Here is a 19,947-nt window from a genome sequence, read left to right on the forward strand (position 1 = left end):
CAATGGCCAAGCAGAATGCATGGTGCGGACCACCAAGGACACCGTTCGCCACATTACGCAAGGGGATTGGGAGTACCGCCTTGCCACATTCCTCCTAGCACAGCACAGCACCCCCAGCTCAACGACTGGCCGGAGCCCCGCTGAACTACTAATGGGTCGGCGCCTTGCAGTCAGATTGGACCGCCTTCACCCCGATAGAGCTCAGGATGAGGTAGTGGTGGGGGAAGGCAGGAACCCCCGGACCTTCGAGGCCCAGGACCCAGTGTACGCAAAGAATTTTGGGGCAGGCCCTGCATGGGTACCCGCCACAGTCACCAGGGTCATTGGCCCCGTGTTATACGAGGTGCTAACAGATGGGGGGCAATGCTGGCGCCGCCACTGCGACCAGATACGGCGACAATTCCCGGGAGAAAACCAGGAGGAGGACAGGTCAGAGGAGTCCCAAGGGAGCAGAGGGGCAGTGAGGCCCATAGAGCAGGAGGGGCCAGCAGGAGAGGCAGAATCAGTAAATACAGAGAGGACCCGCGAGGCCGAAAGGATACCGGAACCAGAACCACGACTGAGCGAGCCGATTGCGCCAGACCAAACAGGCCCATCACAGCCAGCATCCTTGGAACACGAGCCAGAACCTGAACCCCGGACCAGGGAACACCCCAGGCTGCAACGCACACGTAGGCCGCCAGCGTACCTTGAGGACTATGAATGCGACCTCCCGGGCAGGACTGGAACTTAGAGGGGAGGGGTGTTATGTACTGAGTTGAATAGGATCCAAACTGCAGCAGTCTGATTGGTCCTAGAACAATAGGATTCAGAATGCAGCAGTATGATTGGTCCTAGAACAATGCAACAGTATGATTGGTTGGCAGGAACCACCCAATCATGCTCCAGATATAAGTGAATCCACAACCTGATTGGCTTACAGTAGAATCCCAGAATTAGCCAATCATGTGCAGCCCATTGTGTAAATAATGTATATAAAGCAGATACTTTGAGGGTACATTCATTCATTCCTCCTCACCACTATGTGCTGAATAAAGAGCATGAAATCACTTTGTGACTCTGAGTATATTTCAATTTGCTTTATAATTTTGTATTAATGGATTATAAGGAAGCTTTCTGTTACAGGTAGGTAGCCGTGTTGGTCTGCCATAGTCAAAACAAAATAAAAGAAAAAAAATTCCTTCCGGTAGCACCTTAAAGACCAACTAAGTTAGTTCTAGGTATGAGCTTTCGTGTGTATGCACACTTTTGTGTTCATGCACACTAGGTATCTGAAGAAGTGTGCATGCACACGAAAGCTCATACCTAGAACTAACTTAGTTGGTCTTTAAGGTGCTACTGGAAGGAATTTTTTTTTCTTTTATTTTGTTTTGAGGAAGCTTTCTTTTATTTATTTCAATTGAGCATATAAAATTAAAAAAAGAAAAAAGAATATATATCTTAGAAAGATTTTTACCTCCCAAAGCATTTTATTTTAAAAATCCGATTAAAAAAAATCCGATTTTTATGAAAATAAATAAATAAATCCGATTTTTTAAAAAATAAAAAAGCATTGATTTTTATCCACCCTGATAATACATTTTTATTTGCTGCAAGTCACTTAGAGACCTTCAGGTGACAAGCGACTAATAATAATAATAATAATACCCGAAAAATAAAAGTCACCGGCAAAAGAGCGAACGGGGACTCGAACTCGTAGTCCTGAAAAGGAATCATGACGCTTCCTCCACCGGCCCCTCCCTTCCACCGCAAAAGCCACTTTCTGAATTGGCCCGTTGTCATGGGGGACGTGAAAGTAAAGCAGCCAACCTGCGTTACCGCGCTTGCCCCGCCCTCAGTGGGCGGAGCGGCAAGGGAGAGCCGCCGCGACGAAATCAAAAGGCTCGCCATCCCTCGCCCGGGTTTTTTCCCTTTCCCCCCCGCCCTCTACTCCTCCTCCTTGGGAGGTGCTCCGGACAGACGTACGCACGCGCAGAGGCCGGCATGCGCAGGAGCAGCGGGGTGCATGCGTGAAGGGCCGGCCCACCGTTTCCCTCCTCTCCCAGCAGCCAGCGCGCGCACACTCGCACGCGCACCGCCTCCCGGCTGGCCCGCCTCCGCCTGAGGCCTATTGACGCTGTGCTCCGGCGTGAAGGACGCACGCATGCGCAGGAGCAGCCCTTTCCTTTCCTCTCGCCCATCAGCCGGGCGATCTAGTACGCGTGCGCGCGCGCGCGCAACGCCTACCGGCTGGCCGGCCTCCGCCTGAGGAGGCGCTCCGACGCCGCTCCGGAGGCGAAGCTGAGGCGACGACGGGCAGGAGGAGCCGCCTCCCCCGGGCAAGCCCTCCGCGGGCGCTGCCATGCTCCTTCCGCCGCAGCTGGGAGGCCGGGCCTGAGGAGCCGCAGCCGAGCCGCCCTCGGTGAGCAGGCCCGCCGCCGCCTCCATGGCCCAGGCCGAGAAGATGGAGCTGGACCTGGAGCTGCCGCCGGCCGGGAGCGAGGGGGGCGGCCTGAGGCGCTCCAACAGCGCCCCGCTCATCCACGGGCTCAGGTGAGGCACGGGCCCTCCGTCGCGCGCGGGACCGGTGGTCGGGGATGGAGGGATGGGCCATGGCTGGGTGAGGGGAGGGCAGGGGCACCTCCTCCTCTTGGGCCTGGCCCTTGGTCACAGGAGGAATAATAATAATAATAATAATAATAATAATAAAAAAATTAATAATAATTTTTATTTGTATCTCGTCCTCCCTGGCGGAGGCCAGGCTCGGGGCGGCTAACACAGTAAAAACAACACAGTATGCATAAAAACAGATCAGTTAATAAAAATTGATCTTAAAATTAATTCAGAGAAGTTATAACCTGGGCAGGTGGCAATTATCAGGTTGGAATTAAGAAAGGTTAACACTTGCTAGGACCAACTGTTTCCACTGTTTAAAATAATGGTTATTATTTTAAAAAGGGCATTGGGGTCAGGAAGGGCCGAAAGGGGGCATCACCCCCGGAGGTAGCACCGCCCCTTAGCCCTCCAGCTGCTTTGGGACTACAATGTCCATCATCCCTAGGGAAAATGGGAGTTGTAGTGCCCAAACAGCTGGAGGGGCCAAGTTGGGCCATGCCTGATCTAGAGTAGTGGTGGCCCAACTTGGCCCGCCAGCTGCTTTGGGACTACAGTTCCCATCATCCCTGACCACTGGTCCTGTTAGCTAGGAGTGATGGGAGTTGTAGTCCCAAAACAGCTGGAGGGCCAGGTTGTGCCATGCCTGCTTGAAATGAATGGGCGTACTCGAGACTCGAAGAGACCAAGATCCATCATGCCCAACGAAGCCGACCTTAGGGTCGACGTGGGAATTATGAGACGTATAGGATGGCCAGCTACCACGCTTACAGTCCCAGAGCAGAAACGTGAATATTGTTTATAGGCACCTTGCCTGTATATATATGTGCAATGGAAGGCTTAAAAGCAGTTCTTGCGCCAGGTGAGCTGGGGGTTCCCCTGGAGGAAAAGCAGCGTGGATTTGATTTAAATCACTAGTCAGTAAGGTTTGATTTAAATCCATTTTTTTACAGAAAGGTTTAACCTTGCTGGCATCCTCTTCATATTGACAACCAGAGGAAGATTGCATTTTTGGAAGAATAAATTTTCAGAGTTGTTTTTACAGTGACATCAGAAATTTTGGTTTGGTTATATTATTAGAAATACATAGACAGATAATGATGAAATTATTTTTATTTGGACACTGTACTTGATTGGAATGAGAAAAATCATTTCCTTCATAACCATTTAAACCATGTATTCCACTATAACAATAACATGATAGCATATGGATCCATGTTTGTGAACCGACGTGGTTAAACAATTTTTTTTAGTCAGAGTTTTAGCACACATGAGAAACTTTAAACAAATCCTTATTTCCTGATGAATAGCCTTTGGGCTAGAATGTCACATAAATAGAAAACTATCTTTAGAAAGATTTCCCATTTAAAGTCACACCTTCGTACACAACGCAAGGACCAAACCACAGCTGCCCTTCAAATTTCACACTTCTGCAAAGGAAGGTACTATTGTCCCAGCAAGACCAGTGGCGGAGGAAGGGTCTTGTGTGGCGGCACGTCGCCTGCGGGGACGTGGGATGTCGCCCATGCGATCGTCATCCCAAGGGGGTGGCATGTGTGCGCGTGTGCCCATCCCAATGGGGTGGCCAAGCACAGGGGCAGACGTATTACACGGCTCCCGCTGTGTTTGCTTTGCACCTGTGTAAGTGGCTCCTTTCCTGCTTTGCAGCTTAAAAGCGAGCTGCGGAGGAGGGACAGACAGGAGCCATGCCTCCCATCCGTTCCGCCTCCGCACAGCATTCGCTTCATAAGACGCATGGACATTAAGAAACTTCCCTAAACAGGGCTGCCTTCAGATATCTTTTAAAAGTCAGATAGTTGCTTATTGCCTTGATATCAGCTGGGAGGGCGTTCCACAAGGCAGACGCCACCACCCAGAAGCCCCTTTGCCTGGTTCCCTGTAACCTCGCTTCTCACAGGGAGGGAACCGCCAGAAGGCCCTTGGCGCTGGACCTCAGTGTCCGGGCCGAATGGTGGGTGTGGAGACGCTCCTTCAGGTGTACAGGGTGGGGCTGTTTAGGGCTTTCAAGGTAGGCACCAACCCTTTGAATTGTGCTCGGAAACGTACTGGGAGCCAATGTAGGTCTTTCAAGACCGGTGTTATATGGTCTCGGCGGCCGCTCCCAGTCCCCAGTCTGGCTGCTGCATTCTGGATTAATTGCAGTTTCCAAGTCACCTTCAAAGGCAGCCCCACGTAGAGCGCATGGCAGTAGTTCATTTCCTAAGTTAGATGGGTTCCACACAAAGTTTCTTCAGTCCCTATTACAGGTCCCAAACTGTCCCAAATTCAATTCTTGGAAACAGGTGAATGCCCACTCTCCACTAAAGTATGGTGGGTTGCCCTGAGATACAGGCACAAGATCTCAGTACTTGGCCTGGGGGAGGGATTACTTCTACATTTAACCAACAAGGAGTTTATCAGGCCATGGCTGAAAACTATGGCCAGAAAATCCAGAAAAGCTATGATACCGCCCTAGAATCCCTGAGGCAAAGATTTTGGGACATTTCACATAGTGACCTGCAATCCCGATCTAATGTAATTTGTAGCCCGGTCGCAGCTGGAATCCAATACAGGTACAACTTTCAGATATCCTCATATCTTAGGAACCTGTCCGTACCAACATATTAGTGTTTATTTACCAAGCCAGACTAAATGTATTTCCATCGGAAGTGCTGAATGGTAGACTGAGAGGCATCCCTTTTCAGAACTGGCTTTGTTTATGTTCTCAGGACATCGATTGCATGAAGCATATTTTACTGCGATGTGGGCAGTAGAAGCAAGCAAGGGACCAACTGATCAAACACCTTCTGGCAAATCTGCTGGGAAAATCTGAAGCGTCCCATATTAAATATCTTTTGGAGGACAGGTCCAACGATATTGCACTGGCTGTGGCAAAGTTTCTTTCGGAAGTTAAAAGAAACAAAGAGCTTCATGCTTGAGACATAACAAAACGACCGCTTCGGTTTCTCTTTCTTTTGTGGTTGGCTGTCATAACTGTATTTTGTCCTGAAATTGTTCAATGGGTCTTTGGACCGCAATAAAGGTTGATAATGATGATGATGCAGGGCAGCAGTGTGGCCAGGATTCAGAGTGCCACAGGTGATATTGTGCCAGCTGTGCATGGGAGCTACGTATTTATATAGAGCCAGCAATATACGTGGCACATTTCCGAACAAACCAAGCAGCCTCTTCCAAAGTTGATAGTCTACATTCAGATGGGAGAGAAAAGTGTGGGAAGGGAAGGATAGTCACCTGCATAACGTAATAGACACTTTCGCTTCTTTCAGTGATAATTCCCAGGTCTTCCAGCCGCACGTCTTGCGCACCCGCCGGAACAGCACAACGGTCGTGAACCGGCACAGCATGGTAAGCACTGGGGAGATCCAAAGAGCTTTCGAACCCCAGTGGTTGTGGAAGATGGAGGCTGTGCGGGAGACTGACTGACAGGCGGCGGAGGCCCTGTTGCATTTTGATCAAAGCTGATTTGGTTGCTGGAGGGCCGAGTTTGCCTATGCCTGCTTTAATGTTACTGTTAACTCCAGATAATAAAGGTAAAGGTACCCCTGCCCATACGGGCCAGTCGTGACCGACTCTGGGGTTGCGTGCCCATCTCGCTTAAGAGGCCGGGGGCCAGCGCTGTCCGAGGACACCTCCGGGTCACGTGGCCAGCATAACGAAGCTGCTCTGGCGAGCCTGCACAAGCGCAGCACACGGAAACGCCGTTTACCTTCCCGCTAGAAAGCGGTACCTATTTATCTACTCGCACTTAAGGGTGCTTTTGAACTGCTAGGTAGGCAGGAGCTGGGACCGAACGACGGGAGCTCACCCCACCGCGGGGATTCGAACCGCCAACCATACGATCGGCAAGTCCTAGGCGCTGAGGTTTTACCCACAGCACCACCCGCGTTCCAACTCCAGATAATAAACCAGAATAAACCAGATTTCCATGTCACAGTTGACGTGTGTGCTGTACTATCCAATCCAAACCATTTAAACTTGGCCCTCCAGATGTTTTGGGACTACAACGCCCATCAGCCCTAGCTAACAGGACCAGTGGTCAGGGATGTTGGGAATTGTAGTCCCCAAACAGTTGGAGGGCCGAGTTTGGGGATGCTTACTCTGATATGACTCTCCTACCAAGGTGTTAACGCTCTCGTGTCCAGATTGTGCTCTGGAGCATGCATATATATATATATATATACACACACACACACACACACACAAACATATATATGTGTGTGTGTGCGCAAGTTCTCTCTGGTGTCTCTTAATGAGCTGTATATGTCTGTATATAACACAGTGTTGTGGGGCATGCTTCCTGACTATATTACGTGGAAATTAATTAAATTCCTCTGGGTTGACTCTCCTCTTTACGTCTTGGGTACGCAGGCTTCTTTTCTGATCCAGACATCGTTTTTTTACAATCGCTGCTGTTTGCACGTCTCAGTTTCCCACCAGGGCAGAACTCCAACTCGAGGCCAGGCTTCCCATCGCGCCCGACGTAATCACACAAATAGAAACTGCAAATAGAAATATGCCCTGCCAGCCCACTGAGAAACTCTGCTCTGGAGCGTAGCTATTCATGACATATCTCAGGATTGAAGTTGTTGAGTTTTTTTACGGTTTTGCCCCAAAGCTGTTGAGCTTCTTTTAGGATTTTAAGGATTTTATCCCAAAGTTGTAGAGCTTTTTTTAGGCTTGATGCTGCTGAGTGCTGAGCTTTTCTTACGTTTATGCCCCAAAGCTGTTGAGCTTCTTTTAGGATTCAAGTTGTTGAGCTTCACAAGATTCACACTTGTTGTCCATGACCACCACTGGCATGAAGCCCCAGGAAATTTGCTCAGGAGTGAACCCAGGGCTAAGATAAGGTTCCCCGCTTCTTATGTGGGAGGCTGTGACAGTTTCAAGTCTCTCTTGATAATTTGTTGCTGTTGTTTCAAAAATGTTCTGCTTTTGAACTTCTAGCTGAATATTCTGTGGGCTATGTCACTTATTATGATTCCAGCCTGTCAATTTGCTTTAAAACCTAATTCCTAGTCCCTTCAGTTTGTGGTCATTTGTCACTTGAAAAATAGAACTGTTTGAGAGAGAGATTTCAAATAAGCTTCACGGGAAAAGTCAAAGCTGCAGCAAGCACCCCCAGAAATGTTATAGAGCATCCAGAATCCCAGACAGGAGTCATAATGTGTCACTATTGATGGCAGTGCTGAGCTTTGGAGTCTTTGTCATATTGGCTCTACCAGAAAAGTCATTCAGAAACCTTCCAAATAAATCTCTCCTTGAGATATATTTTTAAAAGGTAAAGAAAAAGCTATGATGAAATCTAGAGTGCCTTTCCTTCAGAGAAAATGTGTGGCGCACCATTGGTCTCTGCACTTCTCAACACAGCAGGTTGCTGGCTAAGTGAGGAGGGAGGGGTGAGACATGGAAAACCTGGCATGGCGCATGGTGGTGGAGTGAATCCAATGCTCAACTGCCTCCATGGGCTAAAGTACATCAAGCTCCCCATGTGTCACCCTTCCTCTCTTCCTCTTAGTAAGTGACAGTGATCTACTGTCTTGAGAAGCCAGAAGAGCAACGGTACCCTTGCGTCACATGCACTGCCTGCTACTGAGGATTCCTCTAGTGCTTCTCAGTGAATGAACTGATAACATTTTCAATGGCAGGGATTAATTCAGCTAATTTTGCCCCGAGATTGAATTAGCTTTAGTATCAGTCTCTGCATGGTAGGCTAAAGTGTCAATCATCTCCACCAGATGAACAGCAAAGATGAGAAAAATAAGTTTTGCACCTGAAATTTCACATATAAATAATGCTTCAACTCTTCTTAGCCACCAATGAAGGTGTTTTCAGGTTCTATTGTTAAAATATTCAGAGTAATATTACCTTCCTTTACAACAGATTTATATGATGGAGTTTGACTGCGTCTGCATGAGAGAAACTGTCATTCCTCTTTCCTTTTAAGAAGAATGAATATTCTTTCAATGCTATAAAAATAAGGAGTTTTCAGGGCCACCTGCCTTGGAGTAGAGGCTGAGTGGTAGTATATTTCTCCTACATTAAAATGGGTGGAATGCATATCTACCATAATCCATAGTCCTTGGGAGGTTACAGCTGTGGAAATATTAGTGTTCTTCAGGGTGGATTTGATTTAAATCACGATTTAAACCACTAGTAAGTAAGACTTGATTTAAATCATTTTTTTACAGAAAGGTTTAATCTTGCTGGCATCCTCTTCATATTGAGAACCAGAGGAAGGTTTCATTTTTGGAATCTTAAATTTTCAGTCATTTTTGCAGTCACATCAGAAATGACTGATTGGTTCTACTATCAGAAATAAACAGATCATTGTTTCTGTTTGGACAACTTTTCTGCTGTACTTGATTGGAAGGAGAAAAATAATCATTTCCTTCATAACAATTTAAACCATTTATTTTACTAAAACAATAACATAGTACATGGATCCATGTTTGTTAACTGACGTGGTTAAACTATTAGAAATACATTGAAAGATAATTATGAAATTATGGTGAGTTTTAATAAGTTAACTGTTTATATTCGGACAACATTTCTGCTGTACTTGATTAGAAGGAGTAAAATAATCATTTCCTTCATATTTCACTAAAACAAGAACATGATAGCATATGGACCCATGCTTGTAAACCATGCTTGTGGTTAAATTAATTTTTTTAATATTAAAAAACTTTGAGTTTTAGCACACATGAAAAACTTTAAATCAGGGGTCAGCAAACTTTTTCAGAAGGGGGCCAGTCCACTCTCCCTCAGACCTTGTTGGGGGCCGGACCCACCGCCTCCCAAAAGCACCCCCCCTCCGGAATGCCCCCCCCTTATGCCACTCATGCCACAGCCACTGGCGCTGCCCCATCTTCGGCAGCGTCGGCATCCCCTGTCTTGGCAGAGTACAGAGGCCATGCCGCTGGCCTGGTGGCGGAGGCAGCCTCCACGCCGCTGCCGCTTCCTCCTGCTCAAGGGGCATCACGGAAGTCAGTTTCCGCGTGGTGAGGCCTCTGCACCGCGCCTGTTTAGCGCGGGGACTGACCAAGTGGGCGGTAGGGTCCTGCAAGGTTCGTGGGCCGGATTAATGAGCCCAGTGGGCCATATCCAGCCTTAGTTTGACAACCTCTGCTTTAAACGAATCCTTCTTTCCTGAACAGCCTTTGGACTAGAATGTCACTTAAATCGAAAACTATCTTTAGAAAGACTTTTCCTCCAAAAGCGTTTTATTTTCAAAATCCGATTTACCGAAATTTTCTGTGTATAAGATGCCCCCATGGGGGACTCCAAATTAAGAAAACACCCCTCAGCACTACCCATGTATAACATGAGCCCCAATTTTAAACCTATTTTTGGTGTAAAACCCCCCCAAAAGACACGGAAAAATACGGTAAATTTAAAAAAAATCCAATTTAAAAATCTGTTTTTTGTTGTTTTTTTTAAAAAATATAGTTGATTTTTATCCACCCTGGTGTTATTACTATACAAGTTCTGTGGGCAATTTTTATTAACGGCTCATCTTTCCGTCTTTACAAAGTGGCGTGCCAGGTTCTTGATTGAGTGTCGGTTTTCAGCCCAACCAAAGAAAGGTAACATCTGAAAGGTCTGTGCCTTCTTCCTTCTCTCCTGCAGCTGATCTCTTCCTCTACAATTCGTATCCCCAGCAGCCGACTCCATCAGATCAGAAGGGTAAGCAACATTTCACTTTTTTCGGCACTGTCATTAAAGTACAAACATATATAAAAGTTCTTTGGAATTGGCCTCTCAATAATATCTCGGTTCTTTGAAGAAAACAGTTGTCTTGTGTGCTCCACTCCCAAAACCAAGCTCTATTTTTTTGCCTTCCTAAAAGGAAAAAAACTCTGGGTTTCTTAGCTAAATTTTTCTAGCTTCCACATATGGTTGTTAGAATTGGGGTCTCCATGACCCTATTCCACCTCTCCCTAATTTTCAGAAGCGCAGATTTTTCCGTGTATAAGACTAGGGTTTCCCCTGAAAAGATAATGTTCAGAATTTGGGGGGCGTCTTATACTTGGGGGCGTCTTATAGACGGAAAAATACGGCAGTTAAATGCAACTTAATGGCAAGTTCTTGTTTGCAGGTCTGGGGTCCCACAGTGTGCATTTAACCCAGGCATAGGCAAACTCTGCCCTCCGGATGTTTTGGGACTACAATTCCCATCATCCCTGACCGCTGGTCCTGCTAGCTAGGGATGGTGGGAGTTGTAGTCCCCAAACAGCTGGAGGGCTGAGTTTGGATGTGCCTGATTTAACCTTTGGCCATTGCTAATTGGAATCCTCCTACTTGCATTCTAGAAGCTGAGCTATATCATCATCATCATCATCATCATCCTCTTGTTTAGAACCCAGTATAATGGTCTCTATATAATCTTGGACTGGAGCTTTTGTTGGGGGTGTTGTTGCTGTTAATATTTTGTACTGTATCTTTATTTGGAATCTTACATTTTACATGGAAATTGTTCTATTTGGTTGTGTACTATTGGATGTTTTCTTTATTGTATGTGACTACTTTTCTTTGTAGTTACAAATTTTTTATAGTATGTTGTAAGCCTTGAGCATGACTTTAACTTTGGAAACTCAATAAGCACATGAGATGTAACCGGCTGTGTTCTTAGATAAATAAGGTATACTATTCATAGAATCAAATTGTAAATTTCAACAGAAGTAACTCATAAAATTCAACAAACGAACAAAGCAGAAGACCCAGTGGATCAGATCATTCTATAGTCAGTTCATGCATAAGGTCCATTCGTGTAATGATATTGTATATATTTGCATTACTTAGAGCTTTAACTACTGATGAAGCCCAGGATGGTGAAACAAGGCCAATATTTTGGAAATCCTTGTCTTAGACTCTGTGAAAGGATTTTATGGAACTGTAACAACCTTTCATGTGGATGGTTTGGACTTTATGAACAGACAGGTGGAATAGACACCATTACATATACCATTACACGTACAAAACCCACACATATGTACATTAGTGACAGAGATGACCTCTGCTCTTTTTAAGCAGCATTTGAACACAGTTTGGCATGGAGTCTACTAGTTTCAAACAGTCCCTGTACATCAGGGGTCAGCAAACTTTTTCAGCACGGGGCTGGTCCACTGTCACTCACACCGGACTATATTTTGAAGAAATAAAAATGAACGAATTCCTATGCCCCACAAATAACCCAGAGATACATTTTAAATAAATGGACACATTCTACTCATGTCAAAATATGCTGATTCCAGAACCGTCTCCGGGCTGGATTGAGAAGGCCAATGAGCCGGATTTGGCCAGCGGGCCTTAGTTTGCCTACCCTTGATATAGGATATATTAGATTCTGCTGATACAGGACAGGCCTAGGCCAACTCGGCCCTTCAGATGTTTTGGGACTACAACGCCCATCCTCCCTGACCACTGGTCCTGTTAGCTAGGGATGATGGGGGTTGTAGTCCCAAAACAGCTTGAGGGCTGAGTTGGCCGGTGCCTGATATAGGATATGTGGTTGATATAGGAAATGATAATTTTGTGGAGCAGGAAGTCATTGAGAACTAAGCTGTGAATTCTTGTACTCCAGGAGGAAGGAGTGGATTTGATGAACAGAGAAGCGGCGCATGAAAGGTAGGCGCAACTGAACTGCTGTTTTTTAAAAAAGCAGATACTGTGTTCTCTTGTCGCCACTGATGAGCCTTTTTGTGTTTTAGGGAAGTCCAAACAGCAATGCAGATAAGCCAATCATGGGAAGAAAGCTTGAGCCTGGTAATCCTTTTACAGATGTTTAATATTTTAATTCCACTCCCTGATTTAACCAGTGAGCTCAGAGTGGGGGATGGAGTGATTGGCCGTTCTCTTTTTCATCGGCGCTGCCTCTAGTGCCACTGTGTCCCGTGAGGCTGTCAACATGACCCTTTTGTGTTCTCAGAGTGACAATGACTTGGACAAATCGGAAAAATCCTCGTCTCCAAAGAGGATAGACTTCATTCCCGTCTCTCCGGCACCTTCGCCTACGAGGGGGATTGGAAAGGTACGCCAGAGAGCTTCCTCAGTTTGGGAGTTGCAAGGGAAGCGGCAGTGTGGGAAGACTACAGGAACTAAATGATATACAGTGGTACCTTGGGTTACAAACACTTCGGGTTACAGACTCCACTAACCCAGAAATAGTACCTCAGGTTAAGAACTTTGCTTCAGGATGAGAACAGAAATCGCGCGGTGCCAGCGAGAGGTCCCATTAGCTAAAGTGGTGATTCAGGTTAAGAACGGACCTCCAGAACGAATTAAGTTCTTAACCAGAGGTACCACTTTATAGCGGGGCCTGAAATCTTTTGGACCGATAAGCTCATTAATAATCTTCAGAGAGGGCTGTGGGCACCAAGCCTTCTTGTTGCTTCTGTCCAGAAATGGAGAGATAAATATCCTTTACTTTCCCATGTAGTCAAGTTAAAAACCAAAACACCGTCGCATTAAAGCTTGCCTTGGTAAAAACCGTAGATTCCCTGCTCACTAACACCACAAAACCTTTGATCCAAAGCATGCAACTGAATGCTGAATGCTCAGAAGCTACATGGGCAGCTGAATTAAGATTTCCAGTGGTTTGGAGCCGGATTTAATGTCAAAGTAATTTGTGCCGGAAGGAGTACCATGTAGCGTCATTTCAGCTTCCTTCACTAGCAGGGGTGGAATAGTGAAATCCTGAGCACCAATTTTGAGAACCTGCTAGAGTATCACAGTGGTTTCTGATGACAGCACTTTTTAAGTGAGAAAAAAGCATCCAATGTTTGCAATATGTTTATAAAACTTTTTTTAATATCATAATTTTTATTATTTTTTTACAAACGTTCTAAACATAACATGCAATTTATATATAATATAGAAAGCATTTGGCTACAACAGCCTGAGACTTCCCTCCTCCTTGACTCATTGTTTCCCCACTTATTATCTAATACTGCATTTTGGAATTGTAATTATTACCGTGTTTTTCCGTGTATAAGACTAGGTTTTTCCCCTAAAAAAAAATGTCGAAAATTTGGGGCGTCTTATACACGTATACGTCTCGCCGCCATTTTCTTAAATCAGAGTCCTCAAAAATAGGGGGTGTCCTATTCATGGGGGTGTCATAGGCAGAAAAATATGGTACTATTAAATCTTAATCATAAATCAACCATTTTTAAATTACCGTATTTTTCTGTCTATGAGATTTTTAGGAACCCTGATTTATGAAAGGGGGGGGGGAGATGGCCCGCGTGTATAAGATGCCCCTCAGTTTTGGACATTATTTTTCAGGGGGAAACCCTAGTCTTATAGACAAAAAAATACAGTGGTACCTCTGGATGCGAACGGGATCCGTTCCAGAGCCCCCTTTGCATCATGAGCAGAACGCAACCTGCATCTGTAAGTGTGCGGGTTGCGATTTGCCACATTAGCGCATGCGTGTGACGTCATTCTGAGCATATGTGTGAGCGGCGAAACCCAGAAGTAACCTGTTCCGTTACTTCCGGGTTGCCGCGGAACACAGCCTGAAAAGATTTAACCTGAAGCGTCTTTAACCTGAGGTATGACTGTACTAAGAAATCCTAATCGTAAATCAACCATTTTTAAATTATACTTTGAAATAATGGATAAAGTCCACCTTGTAAAACTTCTTGCAACCCTACTAGTGAAGTTAGTTTTTTACAATTGTCTTTCAAGTATTCTGTAAGTTTATTCCAATCTTTCAGGAAAGTCTGGTCTTGCTGGTTCCGAGTTTTCCCTGCAAGTTTTGCCAGCTCACCATAGTCCATTAATTTCATCAGTCCCTCTTCTTTCATTGGCATCTCATGTGCTTCCATCTCTGGGCTAATAATATTCTTGCTGCAGTTTTTGCAGATAAAAACAGTCTTTTATATTGCTTATGTATTTCATTACCCACAATTCCTAGTAAGAAGGCCTCTGGGTTTTGTTTTGTTTTTTTAAAATAAATATGTTTCAACATTTTTTTTAAACCACATACAGTTAAAAGGTAGCTTCCTTTTCTTTACGTTTCCAATGACGATTCATTGTTTTATACATTTTTAGCTAATTTCACTGGTGTTTATATGTTGATAAGACTTCTTTAAAACATCGTTTCAGGTGCTTTTCAATGCTGTGCTTGTCTTTCCTAGCAATGCTTTTCTCCCTCCCTGCAAATGTTTGTGAGTAGTAATGGACTGCCTCCAAGCCCAATTCCCAGCCCCACAAGGAGATTTTCAAAGTAAGTCACTGTATCTGTGGAAGTGTTTCTTAATAATCAGTTTGACTTCTGTACTGTTAATTTATACTGTACATGAACTATGCCTGTGAATGGAATATATCAGGGTGCATAAAAACCATTGATTTTTTAAAAATATATTTTTTTAAAAAATCGGGATTCTTTTTTTATTTAAATCAGATTTTTTTTATTTAAATCAGATTTTTTTTAAAAAATGCTTTTGGAGGAAAAATCTTTCTAAAGATAGTTTTCTGTTTAAGTGACATTCGAGTCCAAAAGCTATTCATCTGGAAATCAGGATTTGTTTAAAGTTTTCCTTTTTGGAAAATAATAAATTTTCAGAGTAGTTTTTACAGTTTTATCAAAAATTGCTGATTTGGTCCTAATCTTAGGAATACATTGATTGGCAGTTAATTATGAAATTTGTTTCATAAACAAATTATGACAATTTATTTTAAGTTTTCATTTTTGGAAAATAATAAATTCCCAGTTTTTACAGTTCTATCCAAAATGACTGATTTGGTTCTACTATTAAAAATACATTGATTGACAGATAATTATGAAATTATTGTGAGGTTTAATAAGTTAACTGTTTCTATAATAATAATAATCTTTATTATGTTATGTGGTCCACCGACCCATAAAATGGATTCAAAATAAAATAGATTAATACAGACAACCCCCCAGAGAAGGGAGACCGAAGCGTTATTTGTTTAGTCATGAGTATGTTGATCTTTGATTTGTATGACTACTGAAAGAAACTTTGCCACGGCCACTGTGATATCATTGGACTTGTCGTCCAGAAGATATTTGATATAGTAGGCTTCAGATTGACCCAGCCGATTTGCCAAAAGTGGTTTAATCTATAGTTCCCTAGCTTGATCATATTGTCCGCAATGCAATAAAATATGCCTCATGCAGTCGACGTCCTGAGAGCGCACACAGATCCTATTTTGATAAGGGATACCTCTCAGTCTGGAGGCAGTGAGAGATTTTACTTTCTTGGGCTCCATGATCACTGCAGATGGTGACAGCAGCCACGAAATTAAAAGACGCCTGATTCTTGGGAGAAAAGCAATGACAAACCTAGACAGCATCTTAAAAAGTAGACACACCACCTTGCCAACAAAGGTCCGTATAGTAAAAGCTATGGTTTTCCAAGTAGCGTTGTATGGAAGTGAGAGCTGAACCATAAAGAAGGCTGATTGCCAAAGAATGGATGCTTTTGAATTATGGTGCTGGAGGAGAGTGTTGAGAGTCCCATGGACTGCAAGAAGATCAAACCTATCCATTCTGAAGGAAATCAGCCCTGAGTGCTCACTGGAAGGACAGATCCTGAAGCTGACGCTCCAATACTTTGGCCACCTCATGAGAAGAGAAGACTCCCTGGAAAGCCCCTGATGTTGGGAAAGATGGAGGGCACAAGGAGAAGGGGACGACAGAGGACGAGATGGTTGGATAGTGTTCTCGAAGCTACCAGCATGAGTTTGACCAAACTGCGGGAGGCAGTGGAAGACAGAAGTGCCTGGTGTGCTCTGGTCCATGGGGTCACGAAGAGGCGGACACGACTAAACAACAACACCACCACCTCTCAGTTTGGCGCTTAACACTTCTGATGGGAATACATTTAATCTGGCTTGGGTGAAAAGACGCCGGTATGTTGGTAACAGACAAATTTCTAAGACATGCAGGTGTCTGAAACTCGAACCCATAGTGAATTCCTACTTCTAATGGGCCACAGATAACATGAGATTGAGATCGGAGATCACTATGTGATATGTCCCAGAGGCTTTGCCTCAAGAGATTCAAAGGCAGTATCATAGCCCAGATGGTACAGGAGAGAAGGTGGCATACCAAGCCAAGTATCTAACCATCATTTTCACCTATGAGCTGGCAAACTCCTCGTTGTTTAGGTATGGAAGGTATGGAAGCCCTTCCGTAGGCCAAAGACACAGATCTTGAGCTAGTATCTCAGGCCAGCCCACCATGCTTTAGTTGATAGAGGACATTCACCTGTTTTTAAGAATAGTATTGCATTTGGAACACAATTTGGACCGGAGAAACTTTGCCTGGAAGCCATTGAACCTGGAGAATGAGCCATTGAACCAGGCGTTTGAGGCGTAGAGGAGTTGAGAGACAGATTTTGCATTAAATACCTTAATGGCTGATGGAACATAATGGCCTCCCCTTGTATAAAAGAATTGAAGTATAGCCAGTTTGCTTACCTCCGCCTTTTTAAAGGCGGTCTGCCAATGATATTTCCAGGACTTGGAATAATGGAACAGAAGCCCTAGGTACCGGAAGAATTTGCTCTGCTCTAGTTTGTGACCGTCCAGTACCCATTTACTCAGGGAGAATCTCTTCTCAAACACCAGGACTTTAGATTTTTCATAACTGATGGATAACCCATTACCAGAGCAGTAGTCTCAGAATTTCCTTAGTTGATAGTTCAGGCCAGGTCTGGTTCGGGAGAGGATGGCCGCATTGTCAGAGGCTTAGTGCTGTCCAGCTGGCCATAGATAAGACTCCGGGCTCCCAGCCAGTTCCAAACAATTGATTTATTTGACAAAGTTCAAACGTACATCTCCAGTGTATCCATTAACCTCCTTCCCCTTGTGCGCAGTTGCTCCCTCTAAAGTTACTTCCTCCTTTTTATTCACCCAGCATGCAAGTCTGCGAAAACTCCTCCCCTTATTTCCTCTATGTACAGCATGACTTGTCCCAGGCTCATCCACTTCCCCTCTACGTCAGACTGACTGTCAGACGACATGCTGCTGATAATCTCTTTAGGCTCTCTATAACTGCTGGTTTCTGTCCTTTCATCTTTTCCCGTTTGCCTCTCCCTGACACGCGTCATCCGCATACAACAAGAGAGGGGTCTTTCTCGTCCCTATTTTTGGAACGTGGCCATTAAGCTTGCCTCTAAGTCATTCAGAAACGAACTGAACAAAGTAGGGGCCAAAATGCATCCCTGTCTCACTCCCCTGGCCATCTCAATACAGTCTGAGAGCTGGCCCTGCAACCCACACCTAACCTGCAAATTGCTTCCACAGTGCAGGGCTTTAGTGAGATATAGGAGACGTTTATCCTTCAGTGCTAGATGTAACTTGGCCCATAGTTGGAATCTGGGGATGGAGTCAAAAGGCAGATTTCAGGTCCATAAAGGCCACAAAGTGTTTCCCCTGTCGAGGTCTGGTGTACTTCTCGGCTAGGAGGGACAGCATTAGACAGTGATCTGATGTTGAGTGGTTCTTGCAGAAAGCTGCCTGAGCTTCAGATAGTATGTTATAGTCATTTAGAAAAGTTGTCAGTTTATTACAGGGAAAGCAGCTGTCTTACTGCAAAAGAATTTCAGAAATAGACTTGAAAGAGAAGTGGCTGAATTGCAACTTATTACTAAACTGAAAACTATGGAGAGACCTCATATGAATATAGATACTGGATTCCTGTCTCATTGCATAAGCTAAAGCTATTTTTGGTCATCTGTATACCATCCCTTGCTTTTTCCCGCAGGACTAATTACAGTCATTCACAGTCGCCAACAGGTTGACCATACCCACTGAGTCCTACTACCCTTTGGAGAAAACTCCGCCCCACCCTCCCTCTATATATCAGGGTCTGGGGGCTCCCCTCCCACTATATATAAGGGCCTGGGGACTTCCGCTTCAATATATCTGAAGAAGTCATCCCCTCAATATGGACAAGCAGAAGAAGGTTTCCTTGTTGAAATAATAAAATCCTTTATTTATAGAAAGGTTCGACCTTGCTGGCATCCTCTCAATGTGGACAAGCAGAGGAAGGTTTCCACTTTGGGAACCGTAAAATCACCCATCTCCTACTACCCTTCTGAGAAATACCCCCTCCCTCCCTCCCTCCCTCCCTCTATATATAAGTGTCAGGGGACTTCTGCTTCCGTGTATCAGAAGAAGGGGGCCTGCCCACGAAAGCTTTGACCCAGAACAAACAGAGTTGGTCTCTTAAGGCACTGCTGAACCATTTATTTATTTTGACTGCGTCCCACCAATGCAGCTACCCACCTGAATCTAGATGTATGCTGGTGGACAGTGTCTGGTGTCGTGTTTGTTATTATTATTTATTATTTCTTGTATTTCTACACCGCCCCATATCTCTCGGGGCGCTTCACATTAAAAACCACTTGCATAAAACCAACACGAAAACCAGATTATCAGTTGTACAATTTAAACATGTTGTGTGTTGCCTTACTTGTCTACTCAAATTCAGCCGCAGCACATGGCTAATTATTATTAATAGTAGAATGTCACCCGAAATTTACAATTTCCAAATAATGTACTGTACCTTTCAATTTTCTTACACTGTTCTTGAGGTTATTGACAGGTGTGTCAAATAAATAATTATCAGTTCTATACATCAGTTTTATCAGCATCAGCTAGCTACACTGGTTAGTGAGCTCTGATCTTCAAGTATTATATTTACATGTATGAATATCCTAAAAAGATTACTTGGTACGTATTCCTTATTTATTGTTTATTTGTTATTTAATATGCAGGGGACGCGGGTGACGCTGTGGGTAAAACCTCAGCGCCTAGGACTTGCCGATCATCAGGTCGGCGGTTCGAATCCCCGCAGCGGGGTGCGCTCCCGTTGCTCGGTCCCAGCGCCTGCCAACCTAGCAGTTCGAAAGCACCCTTAAATGCAAGTAGATAAATAGGTACCGCTTTATAGCGGGAAGATAAACGGCGTTTCCGTGTGCTGTGCTGGCTTGCCAGATGCAGCTTGTCACGCTGGCCACGTGACCTGGAAGTGTCTGCGGACAGCGCTGGCTCCCGGCCTCTTAAGTGAGATGAGCGCACAACCCTAGAGTCGGTCAAGACTGGCCCGTAAGGGCAGGGGTACCTTTACCTTTTATGCAGGTTGCTTCAGCACTGTTTAAAATGTCAACTCATTACGTTGACTACTCTTTGGTGATGGACCAATATATCTATATATCAAATCTGGCAGCACAACGCAATTTGAAACTATAAAGTCACAGGCTGGTTACTTATTTTTTAAATAAATTTCTTTCTTGTGGAAATTTCTCAGTTATCATTTAAACACGTTGTGTGTTGCATTCCTCATCTATGCAGATA

At 44.6% G+C, this 19,947-nt stretch overlaps 1 protein-coding gene across 7 annotated transcripts in view; it reads left to right on the top strand.

The window, feature by feature from the left end:
- The first annotated feature begins 2,243 nt into the window (after positions 1-2,243).
- PABIR2 (PABIR family member 2) overlaps positions 2,244-19,947 on the top strand; it is an 83,913-nt gene continuing 66,209 nt past the window's right edge. For all 7 annotated transcript variants that reach the window (XR_013835040.1, XR_013835041.1, XM_079962924.1 and 4 more), the window contains exons 1-7: positions 2,244-2,532; positions 5,880-5,958; positions 10,240-10,296; positions 12,194-12,237; positions 12,321-12,375; positions 12,539-12,640; positions 14,754-14,842. Coding sequence is in view for 5 of the 7 variants with exons in the window: in XM_079962924.1 (XP_079819050.1) it covers positions 2,426-2,532; positions 5,880-5,958; positions 10,240-10,296; positions 12,194-12,237; positions 12,321-12,375; positions 12,539-12,640; positions 14,754-14,842 (533 nt within the window). In the remaining 2 variants the exon portion in view is untranslated. The remainder of the gene's footprint in view (positions 2,533-5,879; positions 5,959-10,239; positions 10,297-12,193; positions 12,238-12,320; positions 12,376-12,538; positions 12,641-14,753; positions 14,843-19,947) is intronic.

The sequence above is a fragment of the Podarcis cretensis genome (genome assembly GCF_951804945.1).
Source record: "Podarcis cretensis genome assembly, chromosome: Z".
Lineage (NCBI taxonomy): Eukaryota > Metazoa > Chordata > Lepidosauria > Squamata > Lacertidae > Podarcis > Podarcis cretensis.